Source organism: Leucopleurus acutus (assembly GCF_964270905.1).
Source record: "Leucopleurus acutus genome assembly, chromosome: 11".
In the NCBI taxonomy this organism is placed as follows: Eukaryota; Metazoa; Chordata; class Mammalia; order Artiodactyla; family Delphinidae; genus Leucopleurus; species Leucopleurus acutus.
In genome coordinates this window covers 66,485,723-66,504,520 of record NC_139152.1, presented here as the reverse complement: position 1 = coordinate 66,504,520, position 18,798 = coordinate 66,485,723, and the positions used below count along the sequence as shown (strand labels likewise).

Sequence of the window (18,798 nt, the reverse complement as noted above, 5' to 3'; positions counted from 1 at the left end):
ACCCTGGATGATTTTTTTTCAGACATGGACTTTAAAACAATTGTGATTAATGTGTTAAGAAAATAGGTGACAAAATGGAAAATTTTTAATAAAGAGCTAGAATCAATATGTTAAGAAATGATTAAATGGAAATTTTAAGAAGCAGAAAGTTTAAACTGAAACTAATAATGAAATAAAAGATATATCAGTTGAAAATATCTGGCCTGAAACGTGAAAAGAAACAAAAGGATGAGTGATACAAAACAGATCATTAGAGACACTGGACACAGGGAGGAGTCTAGTATAGGTGTAATTGGAATCCCAGAAAGAGAGAATGAGGAAGAAGCAATAGTTGAAAAGATACTGGTGGATATATATATATATATATATATATATATATATATTTTTAGTGGTACGCGGGCTTCTCACTGTTGTGGCCTCTCCTGTTGTGGAGCACAGGCTCTGGATGCGCAGGCTCAGCGGCCATGGCTCATGGGCCCAGCTGCTCCGCGGCATGTGGGATCCTCCCAGACCAGGGCACGAACCCGCGTCCCCTGCATTAGCAGGCGGACCCCCAACCACTGTGCCACCAGGGAAGCCCCAAAGCAGCACTATTCTTAATAACCACAGTAGAATCCACCCAAATTTCCATCAACAGTAGAAGGGATAAATTGTGACATAATCATACAATGGAATACTAAATAAACAAGCTACTGCTATTTGTCATAGCATGGGTGAACCCTATACTGAGTGAAGATACATATTGTACGACAGCATTTATAAAAAACTAAAAAATCAGGCAAAATTAATCTGGCGTGAGCATAGTCAGAATATTGGTTATTGTTGAGGTGAGGATAATTGAGAAAGGACATGAGGGGACCTCTGTGGTGCTGAAGTATCACTTTATTGCTTTGATGTTATACACAAGAAAATCTGAATTGGTTATAAATTAATGCATTAGGACAAATTAGTAATGCTTTTGAAAAACTTAATATATAAATACTCTCCCCCCCCACACACACACACAAAGAAGAAAATACTAATAAGATTTTTGCAGATAAGTTAAATTGGGGAAATGAACAGTTGAAGTTGAAGAATAGTTCCCAAAGTATTCTTTATACTTTTTCCGGATAAGGTATATATTTCATTCTGAAAGAAAAAAAAATTAATAGGAAAACTTACTTTTACTGTACTAGTAAATTATGGGTTTCATTTCCCTTTCTAGAAATGAAAAAAAGTTTTGATTCTTTTTTTAGAAAAAAAGTTTTAATTATTTTCTCATTTCCCCTTAAGTTCCTCAAAATTCTTTCTTTTCAATGGAACATTCTTGTCCTTCTGACTGTTTTGCTGGCTATTATGTAGTATTATGTCCACTCATAATGAGAAGGAATGGAAAAAGGATAAAATATACTTTGATATGTTATGGTCTAAAAAGGTATATATGACATTTTTCTCTAAAGGTTTTAGTTTTAGAAAATAAAATTCAAAGTGTTTTGTACCTTAGTAAAATATTGTGTTTCAACCTAAAAGGAAAAACAACTTATGACTTGAGAGTGGTTGATTTTTGGATTAGTATGTGATTGAGAAATAATGGATTGACAAAATAGTAGGGTAAGTATCAAACTATTGAGTGCCTGTTCTCTTACTATTCTGTTCTCTGACTTATTGCTTCAGATGGAAAAAAAAAAAAGTTTCTTCTAGCCTATACACAATAGTTAGGTAGTAGTTTAAAAATACTCTGATGAAGAACCATTTTAGATTGTCATCTTGCTCTCTTGACTGAAGAGCTGTATATGGACACAAATAAGAAACGTCCCCATCTGGTGGTAAAAGCATTGAACTTCAGACAGACCCCTAGAGCTCCAGAATGAAAACAAGAAACGCTTTGAGACATTATGTTCCATGCGATGGAAATGCTCTCATTTCAGTGATAACAAACACTCTTAAAATCACAATTTTTTTTCTGGGCTAAAAGTAGAAAGGGTTAGTTATTAGAAAGGTAAATACATGTAACACAAGGAGCCAGCTGCACTAGGGAGTGGATAAAGAAGCGAGCATAAATGCTAACTTGGCCAGACGCCTGTGGCTCATTTCAGCCAGCAGTTTTTATTTACTATGCAAAATACTGCAGCCTAAAATGATGCACCTCTTTTTCTAGATGTGTTGGTGTGGAGCAATGATCGAGTTATTCGCTGGATACAAGCAATTGGACTTCGAGAATATGCAAATAATATTCTTGAAAGTGGTGTGCATGGCTCACTTATAGCCCTGGATGAGAACTTTGACTACAGCAGCTTAGCTTTATTACTACAGATTCCAACACAGAACACCCAGGCAAGCCCCTTTGTGCTGTAGTTGCACTGTGTCCTGGTTTATGTAAGGACAAAGTAAACTTTTAGGAAAAAAAAGTCGGCTGTATATTCATGATTCCTAATGGGAGTTAGTTCAACGTTTGATATATGTCACTGGGAGTTTAATTTCAAGCTACTGGATTTCTAGCCAAAACAATATCATAAAATTAAGTTGAAAGGGATTTAGAAGTTATGTGGTCCAACCTCCCACCTGAATGCCAGATTCCCCCAATCAATATCCCTGACAGATAGCCTTTAGTCTCTGCCCCTCTGAGGGGCAGTCATTTCTATTTACATGTCTGAATTATACAAACACTTAGCTCTGGGTGTGCCATTGTTTCCCAAGTCTGGATAATTATTTGAATTGCTGGAGTTCCTTAAAAACTTAAAATAAAACGTGCAATCTACATCACAAGCCTAAGAAATCAGATATCAAGAGATAGGGCACAGGAACCCTAATCATTTAAAGTTTCCCCAAATGATGATGATTGGCCAGGTTTCAGAACTACCTGCATAGACTTGATAAAAATGTGGCAGTCTAACTTTACTTTTTATTTCATTTTTGTATATTTCAAAGTTTACATAAAATATTCAATTGGAATAAAGTAACAAAGTGAGGTCAAACCCTTTGACCTCAGACGTTTATGTGAGGCTGTCTCTACTGTCCACAGACTGAAGAAAATTGCCCTTCCTTGTGTTTATAGTTTAAATTTACAATGGCTTATAGATATAGAGGATGAAAAAAATGAGACCCCTGTAAATAAAACAGGGTATTGGAACGTTTTCTCAGGTAAATATAATCACTATGATTTTTCAAATAAAAGGTGACTTCAGTGATGTTAACTCTAATCTGACCTCGACAGGCAAGGCAGATTCTCGAAAGGGAATACAATAACCTCCTGGCTCTGGGAACTGAACGGCGACTGGATGAAGTAAGTCTTTGTCTGTCATTGTCATTCAAAAGGGACCTGGGACAGTACAAGTAAAATGGCTTTCAAGGACTAGTGCTCAAAATTAATCAGATGCTTGTTCTATGGATAGAATCTAGAATTTTCCCCACTATTATTCTTAAATATTTAATTTTACTAATTTGATTTGGAAAGAACATTATAAATTCATATATATTATCATATCAGCAGTTAGAAACACTAAGAAGTATTTCAAATTCAGACATTTTTCATGAGCTATGACAGCAAAATAATGTTGAGCAAAAATTTTTTTAAATTGTAAGTAATGGCAACACTAGCCCTAATAAATTCAGCTCTTTAATAAGGGATGTGCTTATTTCTTAAATATCAGTATATCTTCACAGGAAATTTTAGGATATTAAAAGGAAGAAAAAACTTGCTTTCAATAAATGGGAAGTTTTTGATTATTTTAGATATCAATATTGTGTTTTCCTTAAAAATATATGAGTAACATTTTAACAGTCATAGGAATTGAAGGTTATATTGAGTGTAAGAATCTCTACACATAGTAAATGCATGTTTAAATGATTTGGAAAATAGTAAACATGTAAGTAGTCTCCCAAGATGAAGGAATACAAGGGACATTAGCACACTCTGTGCATTGATAAACTATGGATTTTAATATTCCTTCTGAGGTTTTCAAGGATCTTTCTGGAAGAAATGGGGAGGAAACCTGAGTATGAAGTAGAAAATACAGTGATGCATAATTCTGTGTTGCAAAATGCAGGTGTTTCTTGGCTGTAAAGAAAAGCTGATTAAAATAGTTTTGTGAATGAACACAGCAATTCCTAAAATGAGACAATAATTCCACATTCAAATGGGCAGGGCAGGTGATCTTGGTTTTATAAAACCCAAGCTGTCCTTTTCAGAGGAAGTTAGATAAGCTCTACAGTCTTGACCGCAGCTAACTTCCTGTAAATTCATACTCCTGTCCAATCAGGATAATTATTAATATATTTTAAAAACAGTTAATATTTAACTGATTTTAATTTTATAACTTTGATGATCTTTTCAATCCTTATTCTTTTTTTAAAATTTTTTATTGAAGTATAGTTAATTTACAATGTTGTGGTAGTTTCTTGCGTACAGCAAAGTGATTCAGTTCTCTCTCTCTATATATATATATATATGTATATATATATGTATATATATGTGTGTATATATACATATATATTCTTTTTCACATTCTTTTCCATTATGGTTTGTATTTTTTTAAATTTTTCTTTTGGTTTTTATTTAGCCATTTAATTTTTTTTTTAATTTTAAAATTTTGTTATTGAAGTATAGTTGATGTACAATATTATATGTTATGGTGTACAACATAGTGATTCTCAATTTTTAAGGGTTATACTCCATTTATAATTATTAGAAAATATTGGCTATATTCCCTGTGTTGTACAACATATCCTTGTAGCTTATTTTATACATTATAGTTTGTACCTCTTAAGCCCCAACCCTATTTTACCCCTCCACCCTTCTCTCTCCCCACTGGTAACCACTAGTTTGTTCACTATATCTGTGAATCTGTTTCTTTTTTTGTTATATTCACTAGTTTGCTTTATTTTTTAGATTTCACATATAAGTGATATCATATAGTATTTGTCTTTCTCTGTCTGAATTATTTCACTTAGTGAAATAAGTGACTGACTTATTTCACTTATACCCTCCGAGTCCATCCATGTTGCTGCAAATGGCAAAATTTCATTCTTTTTTATGGCTGAGTAGTATTCCATAGTATATATACATGCAACATCTTTTTTATCCATTCATCTATTGATGAACACTTAGGTTGCTTCCATATCTTGGCAATTGTAAATAATGCTGCTATGAACATTGGGGTGCATGTATCTTTTCGAATTAGTGTTTTCATTTTTTTCAGATATATACCCAGGAGTGGAATTGCTGGGTCACGTGGTAGTTCTACTTTTAGTTTTTTGAGAAACCTCCATACTGATTTCCACAATGGCTGCAGCAATTTACGTTCCCATCAGCAGTGTACAAGGGTTCCCTTTTTGCCACATCCCCTCCAGCATTTCTTATTTGTGTTCTTTTTGATGACAGCCATTCTGACAGGTGTGAAGTGATATCACATTTTGGTATTAATTTGCATTTCTCTGATGATTAATGATGTTGAGCATCTTTTCATGTGTCTGCTGGCCATCTGAATGTCCTCTTTGGGAAAATGTCTATTCACATCTTCTGCCCATTTTTTAATTGGGTTGTTTCTTTTTGTTGTCGAGTTATATGAGCTAGTTACATATTTTGGATATTAACCCCTTATCAGTCATATCATTTGCAAATGTTTTCTCCTGTTCAGTATGTTGTCTTTCTAGCTACTATTGTGGAATGCTCTATTTCTCCCTTCAGTTCTGTCAGGAGTTGTTTCATGTATTTTGGGACTCTGTTGTTAGGTGCACATAATTATATCATTTTGATGAATTGACCCTTTTATCATTATAAAGTATCTCTGTCTTTAGTATATTTCTTGGTCTTAAAGTCTATTTTATCTAATATTGGTATAGACATTTTACCTCACTTGTGGTTACTGTTTGCATGGTGTATATTTTTTCATTCTTTTGCTTTCAACCTATTTGTGTCTATGCATCTAAAATGTCTCTTGTAGGGAGTGTATAATTGAATCTTGTTTTTTTAATCTGGTTTGATAATGTTTAAGTCATTCACATTTAGTCTGAATGTTTAAGTTATTTATATTTAGAGTAATTATTGATATGGTTGGATTTCTCTCTGCAATTTTATTTTTTTCTATATGCTTCATGTCTTCTTTTGTTCTTGCTGTGCTTCTGTTCTTCCTTTACTGTCTTCTTTTGTGTTAAATACTTTTCTAATGTACATTTTAATTCCTTTGTGGTTTCTTTATTATATTTTTGAGTTACTAGTCTCAGTTTGTTCTAGAGATTATAATATGTAATTTATCACAATATACTTCAGATTACTACTAACTCAATTCTAATAAATTATCAAAACTTTGCGCCAATATAGCTCAATTCCCTCCTTACCCTTTGTGCTATTATTGTCATATATATTACATCCATGTGTTATAAATCCAATAATAGTGTTATAAATATTGCTTTATATGTCTTTTTAAAAATTTAAGAGCGGAAAGGAGAAAAAATGTATTTATAGAATTTTTTATATTAAACCACATATTTATCATTTATGGTTCTTTTCATTTTCTTCTGTGGATTCAAGCTACTGTCTGGTGTCCTTTCCTTTCTCCAATATAACTCTATTCCCTCTTTATGTTATAAACCAACAATTGTTTTTTAACTCAGTTAAGGGAATAAAAGAGAAAAATATGTTTGTAGTGTCTTTGTATTTACCTATATAATTGCCTTTTGCTCTTTATTTATTCATGTGGATTCAGTTTACTGTCAGGTGTCATTTCCTTTTACCCTGAAGGACTTCCTTTAGTATTTTTTATAAGGCAGGCCTGCTAGCAACAAATTCTCATTCTTTGTCTGGGAGTGTCTTTATTTCACCTTCATTGTTGAAGGATACTTTTATTGGACAAAGACTTCTTGATTGACAGGATTTTTTTCTTTCAGCACTTTGAATATGCCATCTCATTCCTTCTGGCCTCCATTGTTTCTGATAAAAAATTAGCTGTTAATTTTATTGTGGTTCCCTTGTATGATACATCAGTTTCTCTCTTGTGTTCGAGATTTTCGCTGCCTTTTAACAGTTTTACTATGATGTCTACTTGGACTTTGGATGTGTAGATTAATATTTTTCATCAAATTTTTGGACTATTATTTCTTCAAATATGTTTTTCTGCCTAATTCGCTCCTCTTCTGGAATTCCCATTAAGTGTATATTGTGTGTTCAAAGATGTTCCATGGGTATCTGAGGCTCTGTTCATTTTTCTTCATTCTTTTTTTCTTTCTGTTCTTTAGACTGAATAATCTCAATTGCTGTATCTTCAAGTTTGCTGATTCTTTATTCTTCCAGTTCAAAGATGCTACTGAACCTCTCTAGTGAATTTTTTTTTAGAAATGGCTTTTATTTATTTATTTTTGGCTGTGCTGGGTCTTCGTTTCTGTGCGAGGGCTTTCTCTAGTTGCGGTGAGTGGGGGCCGCTCTTCATCCAGTGCGCGGGCTTCTCACTATCGCGGCCTCTCTTGTTGCGGAGCACGGGCTCCAGATGCACAGGCTCAGTAGTTGTGGCTCACGGGCCTAGTTGCTTCGCAGCATGTGGGATCTTCCCAGACCAGGGCTCAAACCCGTGTCCCCTGCATTGGCAGGCAGATTCTCGACCACTGCGCCACCAGGGAAGCCCCGTCTAGTGAATTTTTAATTTCAGTTGTTTCACTTTTCAATTCCAGAATTTCCATTAGATTCTCTCTCTCTCTCTGTATATATATAATATATATATATATCATATATATAATACATATCATATATAATTTCTGTCTCTCTATTGATATCCTCTATTTGATGAGTCTTTTTTGTTTTTCTTTGCGGTACGTGGGCCTCTTACTGTTGTGGCCTCTCCCGTTGCGGAGCACAGGCTCCGGACGCGCAGGCTCAGCGGCCATGGCTCACGGGCCCAGCCGCTCTGCGGCATGTGGGATCCGCCCGGACTGGGGCACGAACCCGTGTCCGCTGCATCGGCAGGCGGACTCTCAACCACTGCGCCACCAGGGAAGCCCATTTCCTTTTTTTTTTTTAACATCTTTATTGGAGTATAATTGCTTTACAATGGTGTGTTAGTTTCTGCTTTATAACAAAGTAAATCAGTTATACATATACACATATCCCCATATCTCTTCCCTCTTTCATCTCCCTCCCTCCCACCCTCCCTATCCCACCCCTCTAAGTGGTCACAAAGCACCGAGCTGATCTCCCTGTGCTGTGTGGCTGCTTCACACTATCTATCTGTTTTACATTTGGTAGTATATATATGTCCATGCCACTCTCTCTTTGTCCAGGCTTACCCTTCCCCCTCCCCGTATCCTCAAGTCCATTGTCTAGTAGGTCTGTGTCTTTTTTTTTTTTTTTTTTCCAAAATGAATCAGTTATATATATACATATATTCCCATATCTCTTCCCGCTTGCGTCTCCCTCCCTCCCACCCTCCCTATCCCACCCCTCCAGGCGGTCACAAAGCACCGAGCTGATCTCCCTGTGCTATGCGGCTGCTTCCCACTAGCTATCTACCTTACGCTTGGTAGTGTATATATGTCCATGCCTCTTTATCGCTTTGTCACCGTTTACCCTTCCCCCTCCCCATAGCCTCAAGTCCATTCTCTAGTAAGTCTGTGTCTTTATTCCTGTTTCACCCCTAGGTTTTTCATGACATTTTTTTTTTTAATTCCATATATATGTGTTAGCATACGGTATTTGTCTCTCTCTTTCTGACTTACTTCAATCTGTATGACAGACTCTAGGTCTATCCACCTCATTACAAATAGCTCAATTTCGTCTCTTTTTATGGCTGAGTAATATTCCATTGTATATATGTGCCACATCTTCTTTATCCATTCATCTGATGATGGACACTTAGGTTGTTTCCACCTCTGGGCTATTGTAAATAGAGCTGCAATGAACATTTTGGTACATGACTCTTTTTGAATTATGGTTTTCTCAGGGTATATGCCCAGTAGTGGGATTGCTGGGTCATATGGTAGTTCTATTTGTAGCTTTTTAAGGAACCTCCATACTGTTCTCCACAGTGGCTGTATCAATTTACATTCCCACCAACAGTGTAAGAGGGTTCCCTTTTCTCCACACCCTCTCCAGCATTTATTGTTTCTAGATTTTTTGATGATGGCCATTCTGACTGGTGTGAGATGATATCTCATTGTAGTTTTGATTTGCATTTCTCTCATGATTAGTGATGTTGAGCATTCTTTCATGTGTTTGTTGGCACTCTGTATATCTTCTTTGGAGAAATGTCTATTTAGGTCTTCTGCCCATTTTTGGATTGGGTTGTTTGTTTTTTTGTTATTAAGCTGCATGAGCTGCTTATAAATTTTGGAGATCAATCCTTTATCAGTTGCTTCATTTGCAAATATTTTCTCCCATTCTGAGGGTTGTCTTTTGGTCTTCTTTATGGTTTCCTTTGCTGCGCAAAAGCTTTTAAGTTTCATTAGGTCCCATTTGTTTACTCTTGTTTTTATTTCCATTTCTCTAGGAGGTGGGTCAAAAAGGACCTTGCTGTGATTTATGTCATAGAGTGTTCTGCCTATGTTTTCCTCTAAGAGTTTGATAGTTTCTGGCCTTACATTTAGGTCTTTAATCCATTTTGAGCTTATTTTTGTGTACGGTGTTAGGGAGTGATCTAATTTCATACTTTTACATGTAGCTGTCCAGTTTTCCCAGCACCACTTATTGAATAGGCTGTCCTTTCTCCACTGTACATTTCTGCCTCCTTTGTCAAAGATAAGGTGACCATATGTGCGTGGGTTTATCTCTGGGCTTTCTATCCTGTTCCATTGATCTATCTTTCTGTTTTTGTGCCAGTACCATACCGTCTTGATAACTGTAGCTTTGTAGTATAGTCTGAAGTCTGGGAGCCTGATTCCTCCAGTTCCTTCTTTCGTTCTCAAGATTGCTTTGGCTATTCGGGGTCTTTTGTGTTTCCATACAAATTGCAAAATTTTTTGTTCTAGTTCTGTGAAAAATGCCAGTGGTAGTTTGATAGGGATTGCATTGAATCTATAGATTGCTTTCGGTAGTAGAGTCATTTTCACAATGTTGATTCTTCCAATCCAAGAACATGGTATATCTCTCCATCTATTTGTATCATCTTTAATTTCTTTCATCAGTGTCTTATAATTTTCTGCATACAGATCTTTTGTCTCCTTAGGTAGGTTTATTCCTAGATATTTTATTCTTTTTGTTGCAATGGTAAATGGGAGTGTTTTCTTGATTTCACTTTCAGATTTTTCATCATTAGTATATAGGAATGCCAGAGATTTCTGTGCATTAATTTTGTATCCTGCCACTTTACCAAATTCATTGATTAGCTCTAGTAGTTTTCTGGTAGCATCTTTAGGGTTCTCTATGTATAGGATCATGTCATCTGCAAACAGTGACAGCTTTACTTCTTCTTTTCCAATTTGGATTCCTTTTATTTCCTTTTCTTCTCTGATTGCTGTGGCTAAAACTTCCAAAACTATGTTGAATAAGAGTGGTGAGAGTGGGCAACCTTGTCTTGTTCCTGATCTTAGTGGAAATGCTTTCAGTTTTTCACCATTCAGGATGATGTTTGCTGTGGGCTTGTCATATATGGCCTTTATTATGTTGAGGAAAGTTCCCTCTATGCCTACTTTCTGCAGGGTTTTTATCATAAATGGGTGTTGAATTTTGTCAAAAGCTTTCTCTGCATCTATTGAGATGATCATATGGTTTTTCTCCTTCAGTTTGTTAATATGGTTTATCACATTGATAGATTTGCGTATATTGAAGAATCCTTGCATTCCTGGAATAAACCCCACTTGATCATGGTGTATGATCTTTTTAATGTGCTGTTGGATTCTGTTTGCTAGTATTTTGTTGAGGATTTTTGCATCTATGTTCATCAGTGATATTGGCCTGTAGTTTTCTTTCTTTGTGACATCCTTGTCTGGTTTTGGTATCAAGGTGATGGTGGCCTCGTAGAAGGAGTTTGGGAGTGTTCCTCCCTCTGCTATATTTTGGAAGAGTTTGAGAAGGATAGGTGTTAGCTCTTCTCTAAATGTTTGATAGAATTCGCCTGTGAAGCCATCTGGTCCTGGGCTTTTCTTTGTTGGAAGATTTTTAATCACAGTTTCAATTTCAGTGCTTGTGATTGGTCTGTTCATATTTTCTATTTCTTCCTGATTCAGTCTTGGCAGGTTGTGCCTTTCTAAGAATTTGTCCATTTCTTCCAGATTGTCCATTTTATTGGCATAGAGTTGCTTGTAGTAATCTCTCATGATCTCTTTTATTTCTGCAGTGTCAGTTGTTACCTCTCCTTTTTCATTTCTAATTCTATTGATTTGGGTCTTCTCCCTTTTTTTCTTGATGAGTCTGGCTAGTGGTTTATCTATTTTGTTTATCTTCTCAAAGAACCAGCTTTTAGTTTTATTGATCTTTGCTATTGTTTCCTTCATTTCTTTTTCATTTATTTCTGATCTGATTTTTATGATTTCTTTCCTTCTGCTAGCTTTGGGGTTTTTTTGTTCTTCTTTCTCTAATTGCTTGAGGTGCAAGGTTAGGTTGTTTATTCGAGATGCTTCCTGCTTCTTAAGGTGGGCTTGTATTGCTATAAACTTCCCCCTTAGAACTGCTTTTGCTGCATCCCACAGGTTTTGGGTCGTTGTGTCTCCACTGTCATTTGTTTCTAGGTATTTTTTGATTTCCTCTTTGATTTCTTCAGTGATATCTTCATTATTAAGTAGTGTATTGTTTAGCCTCCATGTGTTTGTATTTTTTACAGATCTTTTCCTGTAATTGATATCTAGTCTCATGGCATTGTGGTCAGAAAAGATACTTGATACAATTTCAATTTTCTTAAATTTACCAAGGCTTGATTTGTGACCCAAGATATGATCTATCCTGGAGAATGTTCCATGAGCACTTGAGAAAAATGTGTATTCTGTTGTTTTTGGATGGAATGTCCTATAAATATCAATTAACTCCATCTCGTTTAATGTATCATTTAAAGCTTGTGTTTCCTTATTTATTTTCATTTTGGATGATCTGTCCATTGGTGAAAGTGGGGTGTTAAAGTCCCCTACTATGAATGTGTTACTGCCGATTTCCCCTTTTATGGTTGTCAGTATTTGCCTTATGTATTGAGGTGCACCTATGTTGGGTGCATAAATATTTACAATTGTTATATCTTCCTCTTGGATTGATCCCTTGATCATTATGTAGTGTCCTTCTTTGTCTCTTCTAATAGTCTTTGTTTTAAAGTCTATTTTGTCTGATATGAGAATTGCTACTCCAGCTTTCTTTTGGTTTCCACTTGCATGAAATACCTTTTTCCATCCCCTTACTTTCAGTCTGTATGTGTCTCTAGGTCTGAAGTGGGTCTCTTGTAGACAGCAAATATATGGGTCTTGTTTTTGTATCCATTCAGCCAATCTGTGTCTTTTGGTGGGAGCATTTAGTCCATTTACATTTAAGGTAATTATCGATATGTGTGTTCCTATTCCCATTTTCTTCATTGTTTTGGGTTTGTTATTGTAGGTCCTTTCCTTCTTTTGTGTTTCTTGCCTAGAGAAGTTCCTTTAGCAGTTGTTGTAGAGGTGGTTTGGTGGTGCTGAACTCTCTCAGCTTTTGCTTGTCTGTAAAGGTTTTAATTTCTCCATCAAATCTGAATGAGATCCTTGCTGGGTAGAGTAATCTTGGTTGCAGGTTTTTCTCCTTCAACACTTTCAATATGTCCTGCCACTCCCTTCTGGCTTGCAGAGTTTCTGCTGAAAGATCAGCTGTTAACCTTATGGGGATTCCCTTGTGTGTTATTTGTTGTTTTTCCCTTGCTGCTTTTAATATGTTTTCTTTGTATTTAATTTTTGACAGTTTGATTAATATGTGTCTTGGCGTATTTCTCCTTGGATTTATCCTGTATGGGACTCTCTGTGCTTCCTGGACTTGATTAACTATTTCCTTTCCCATATTAGGGAAGTTTTCAACTATAATCTCGTCAAATATTTTCTCAGTCCCTTTCTTTTTCTCTTCTTCTTCTGGAACCCCTATAATTCGAATGTTGGTGCATTTAATGTTGTCCCAGAGGTCTCTGAGACTGTCCTCAGTTCTTTTCATTCTTTTTTCTTTATTCTGCTCTGCAGTAGTTATTTCCACTATTTTATCTTCCAGGTCACTTATCCGTTCTTCTGCCTCAGTTATTCTGCTATTGATCCCATCTAGAGTACTTTTAATTTCATTTATTGTGTTGTTCATCGTTGCTTGTTTCATCTTTAGTTCTTCTAGGTCCTTGTTAACTGATTCTTGCAATTTGTCCATTCTATTGTCCATTCTATCTCCAAGATTTCGGATCAACCTTACTATCATTATTCTGAATTCTTTTTCAGGTAGACTGCCTATTTCCTCTTCATTTGTTAGGTCTGGTGGGTTTTTATCTTGCTCCTTCATCTGCTGTGTGTTTTTCTGTCTTTTCATTTTGCTTATCTTACTGTGTTTGGGGTCTCCTTTTTTTTTTTTTTTTTTTGCAGGCTGAAGGTTCGTAGTTCCTGTTGTTTTTTGAGTCTGTCCCCAGTGGCTAAGGTTGGTTCAGTGGGTTGTGTAGGCTTCCTGGTGGAGGGTACTAGTGCCTGTGTTCTGGTGTATGAGGCTGGATCTTGTCTTTCTGGTGGGCAGGTCCACGTCTGGTGGTGTGTTTTGGGGTGTCTGTAGACTTATTATGATTTTGGGCAGCCTCTCTGCTAATGGGTGGGGTTGTGTTCCTGTCTTGCTAGTTGTTTGGCATAGGATGTCCAGCACTGTAGCTTGCTGGTCGTTGAGTGAAGCTGGGTGCTGGCGTTGAGATGGAGATCTCTTGGAGATTTTTGCTGTTTGATATTATGTGCAGCTGGGAGGCCTCTTGTGGACCAGTGTCCTGAAGTTGGCTCTCCCACCTCAGAGGCACAGCACTGAGTCCTGGCTGCAGCACCAAGAGCCTTTCATCCACAGGGCTCCTTAATTTGGGATGATTCATTGTCTATTCAGGTATTCCACAGATGCAGGGTATATCAAGTTGATTGTGGAGCTTTAATCCGCTGCTTCTGAGGCTGCTGGAAGAGATTTCCCTTTCTCTTCTTTGTTCTCACAGCTCCCAGGGCCTCAGCTTTGGATTTGGCCCCGCCTGTGCGTGTAGGTCGCCGGAGGGCGTCTGTTCTTTGCTCAGACAGGACGGGGTTAAAGGAGCCGCTGATTTGGAGGCTCTGGCTCACCCAGGCCGGGGGGGGGGGTAGGGAGGGTCACAGAGTGCAGGGCGGGCCTGCAGCGGCAGAGGCCGGCGTGACGCTGCAGCCTGAGGCGCGCCGTGCGCTCTCCCGGGGGAGCCGTCCCCGGATCCCGGGACCCCGGCAGCGGCGGGCTGCACAGGCTCCCCGGAAGAGCGTGTGGCTAGTGACCTGCGCTCGCACACAGGCCTCCTGGCGGCGGCAGCAGCGGCCTTAGCGTCCCATGTCCGTCTCTGGGCTCCGCACTCTTAGCCGCGGCTCGCGCCCGTCTCCGGAGCTCTCCCAAGCAGCGTTCCCAATCCCCCCTCCTCGTGCACCAGGAAACAAAGAGGGACGTAAAAGTCTCTTGCCTCTTCGGCAGGTCCAGACCCCTCCCCAGACTCTCTCCCGGCCAGCCGCGGCGCACCAACGCCCTGCAGGCTGTGTTCACGCCGCCAACCTCAGTCCTCTCCCGGCGCTCCGACAAAAGCCGGAGCCTCAGCTCCCAGTCCCGCCCGCCCCGGCGGGCGAGCAGACAAGCCTCTCGGCTGGTGAGTGCCGGTCGGCCCGATCCTCTGCGCTGGAATCTCTCCGCTTTGCCCTCCGCACCCCTGTTGCTGTGCTCTCCTCCGCGGCTCCCAAGCTCCCCCACTCCGCCTCCCGAAGTCTCCACCCGCGAAGGGGCTCCTAGTGTGTGGACACTTTTCCTCCTTCACAGCTCTCTCCCGCTGGTGCAGGACCCGTCCCTATTATTTTGTCTCTGTTTAGTTTTTTCTTTTGCCCTAACCAGGTACGTGGGGGGTTCCTTGCCTTTTGGGAGGTCTGAGGTCTTCTGCCAGCGTTCAGTAGGTGCTCCGTAGTTGTTGTTCCACGCGTAGATGTATTTCTGGTGTATCTGTGGAGAGGAAGGTGATCTCCGCGTCTTACTCTTCCGCCATCTTCCCGGAACTCGGTCTGTGTCTTTATTCCCTCCTTGCCCCTAGGTTCTTCATGACCATTTTTTTTCTTTAGGTTCCATATATGTTTTAGCATACAGTATTTGTTTTTCTCTTTCTGACCTACCTCACTCTGTATGACAGACTCTAGGTCCATCCACCGCCCTACAAATAACTCAACTTCGTTTCTTTTTATGTCCGTTATGGTTTATTACAGGATATTGAATATAGGTTCCTGTGTTGTACAGTAGGGCCTTGTTGTTTATGTATTTTACATATAGTAGTTTGTATCTGCTTTTAATCCTTATTCTTAATTGTTGAATCAAAAAGATAGTCTGCATAAACACATACACACTTTTTTTTTTTTTTTTGCGGTACGCGGGCCTGTCACTGCTGTGGCCTCTCCCGTTGCGGAGCACAGGCTCCGGACGCGCAGGCTCAGCGGCCGTGGCTCACAGGCCCAGCCGCTCCGCGGCATGTGGGATCTTCCCGGACCGGGGCACAAACCCGTGTCCCCTGCATCGGCAGGCAGACTCTCAATCACTGCGCCACCAAGGAAGCCCCATACACACTTTTAAGTACAATTATTATCCTTACTTAAAAGTTGGAAAAATAATTTTAATAAAAATTATTAAAGATCTGTCATATCATAACGATTCTAAAATGCAGACTGACCTGAAGTAGAGGTCCAGTCAGAGACACAAGTCTATGTGGGTTCTAGTGTTGCTTCTTAAAAGTAATGAACAAGTTGAAAGGCCTATATGGAACGTTATTATCTGCCTTTAAAATATGCTACCTCTCTTTATTACTAAAAAAGCACATGATTTTATCATTCAAACCCTCTAGTCGCTTTTGTCTCAGTTTTTTGTTTGTTTCTTTGTTTGATTTTGGTTTTGTTTTTTGAGTGTGAACAAAAATATCTAAACAACTTAGCTGGAGCCAGAATAGACTTGTTTCTGGGGCTGATCGCATTCAGATTCCACTGAAATGATTTGAGAAGTGTTCATGTGCTGCTACAGACAGAGGATATCCTCAGCTGAGAGCATATCTTTCAGTCTCCTCTCATGGAAACCTTTTCCTGTGATGTTGCTTATAGTTCCCATTAACTTTCTGCAGTAACACTATGTTGAAAGAACAGAAGTTAAGGAATCATGATTTAAATTCTCAACTTACTGGCATACTTTTGAGCCCTTATCTCAAACATTATAGGAGCTGTACATTCCTACAATGTAATGTAATGTTTTATAGAACTGAAGAAAATTTATGTTCATGCAACAACTTCTCCAAGATTCAAGAAGTCAGAGAGGCCACAACTGTGAAATTCTGCTTCTTTTTTCCATTTATAAACAAACATTTGGAGTCTAAGGCAAAGTCAAATACAGCAGTTGAGAAGAGTAGCAGAAATCTCTTAAAGTGTAAAATGGCTATCAAATCTAAACAAAATTTATATATTAATAATAAGGATTCTAAAAGAAAAATGGATAAGTGTAATTACATAAATGATTTTATTTTTCCCAGATTAACCTTGTATGCTACTTAAATTAGTAGTCTATGATGAAGAATACTTTATAGTGTTTCTTATTTATAACAATAATTTAGGTTGAATATCTATCTATATTCTCTATGCCCAAATGAAGTCACCTGAGCTAGCAGAGTCAACCACACATATTTAACTATAATTTTAGGGAGTAGACAGTCCTTCCTTAGATGAAAAACTTAGTGATATAAGAAGATAAGATCTGTGTAGAATGATTAATATTTTCCTTAGATTAGAAACAAAGAATATAATCAGTCAAATGGTAAATTACATATTGTTGCTTACCAATTCAGAGAAAATAATGGTTTGTCTGCAGGTACAATGTGTATGCACAGAGAGGGAAGATTTTATGCAATTAAGATATAATAGAATCAGCAACAAGAATTACATTGTAAAACAGCAGCCAGAGTTACATTATGCTTTTAGTGGCATCTAATGAGCACATGTATTTATTAAAAGGAAGGTGACCATTTGCATAGGTTTTTCAACAAACTACAAGTTAATTCTGTATCAGCTGAAATCTAGCAAATGACAAATTTAGTTTCTTACACAGAATATAAATTATCGTATCCCATATGAGCCAGGCTGTATCAAATATAGATTTCCCATAACATATATCTTGTATACATAAAAGCAAAATTCATGAAATAATCAAGTGTGTGAATCAAATAGTGTTTACCCAATACTTATTCAACTAAGTATATCATCTCATAACATAAAAACAGTTGGCATGAAGTGCAACAAAGTATACCCAAAATTCTTTTTGGAAAAACTTCGGGGTTTTATTTTAAATTTTCAAAGATTTTACTTTCATATGTGTTTTAGATTCGAAATCATATGAACTTTTTAATAAAAACATTTCTATTTCACATATCCTGCATTCTCATTTTGGAATCAATATAACCCTTGAAATATAGTATTCCATATGTATACTTTACAGACTGAATGTAAATAATCAGAGTTACATGTTTTAAGCACCTGGACTAGTTTACTTGTTTTCATTACATAAAATTGTATCTCTGTACTGGCAGAGTGATGACAAGAATTTCAGGCGTGGGTCGACCTGGAGAAGGCAGTTTCCTCCCCGTGAAGTACACGGAATCAGCATGATGCCTGGGTCCTCAGAAACGTTACCGGCTGGATTTAGGTTAACCACAACATCGGGGCAGTCAAGGAAAATGACAACGGATGGTACAGTAGTTTTGCATTTCTGCTTATAAAGTAAAAAGCTTGTTTAGCAAATGCCGTCATTCTCTGATCTTGCACAGCTTTCTGGAATTGATTCTTTTCTTAAGTTGGTTTGCTCTGCTTGACGTTTACTTTGCTTTCATCAGACCATACTCTTTTGTAAGCTGCTAATGCATGAACTCATGGCACTTTATTCATATTTTAAAAATAATTTAAAATATCCTAAAAAGGACTATTTTGGCTAATGTCCACATCTAGGAAGAAAAACATCTGCATGATTTGTGTTTCTTTACTCTTCTATTCACCAAGTAAATAATTTGTTTAGAAGATGGATTTGGACTAAAGGTCCTTAATAAACGGAAATTAACTCCACTGTCACCCTACATGCTTGAATATTGCAAGTTTCCTATTTCATCTTAAAAACTCAGACTCATCAGATATTCTCACCTATGACCAAGGCAGAAGGCCTTAAATAAACAAGCACAACCATGAGAAGAGAATTAAACAAACACAAAACCGACAGTAATTTCCCAATTAGTATCTCCTTCTGTGGACATTAGACTTGTGTTATATGCTTCACAAAGGAAAACAGCCATTCTGGAGGAGAGACCAATTTGAAGTTGTAGTCACAAAGTTATGTCTGTCTGGTAAGCATTAAACAAAAAAGCCCCACTCTCTTTATTGAGACAATCACCTAGAATTATTATTTCTTGTCAAGGTGATAGTTATCATGGCCCTTAAAATAAGTTCCAGTATAAACCATGATCTTTGATCTATATTCCATGATCTTTGATCTATATTTCTTCTAAGTTGTTACTATTATGGAACACATTAGCAAAATTCACGAGCAATTTAACATGATTAAAATGAGTATAGAAGCTTTTCAGTATTGGAGGGGAAGACAATCCAGCATACTGAATTCTCCAAGAGCAATCTTTGCTTCAAAAACAGGAGCGCCCAGGGGAACTG

The 18,798-nt window shown here is 37.7% G+C and overlaps 1 protein-coding gene across 13 annotated transcripts in view; it reads left to right on the top strand.

The window, feature by feature from the left end:
• The window catches only part of PPFIA2 (PTPRF interacting protein alpha 2), a gene marked incomplete at its 5' end in the record, with an annotated part of 476,541 nt that overhangs the window by 455,351 nt on the left and 2,392 nt on the right, over positions 1 to 18,798 (top strand). For 12 of the 13 annotated variants that reach the window (XM_082850009.1, XM_082850006.1, XM_082850004.1 and 9 more), the window contains 3 exons: positions 2,138 to 2,313; positions 3,194 to 3,262; positions 17,673 to 17,832. In XM_082850009.1, the coding sequence (XP_082706135.1) occupies positions 2,138 to 2,313; positions 3,194 to 3,262; positions 17,673 to 17,832 (405 nt within the window). Of the gene's footprint in view, positions 1 to 2,137; positions 2,314 to 3,193; positions 3,263 to 17,672; positions 17,980 to 18,798 lie in introns of those variants that run through there. The other variant, XM_082850007.1, reaches the window with a different exon arrangement.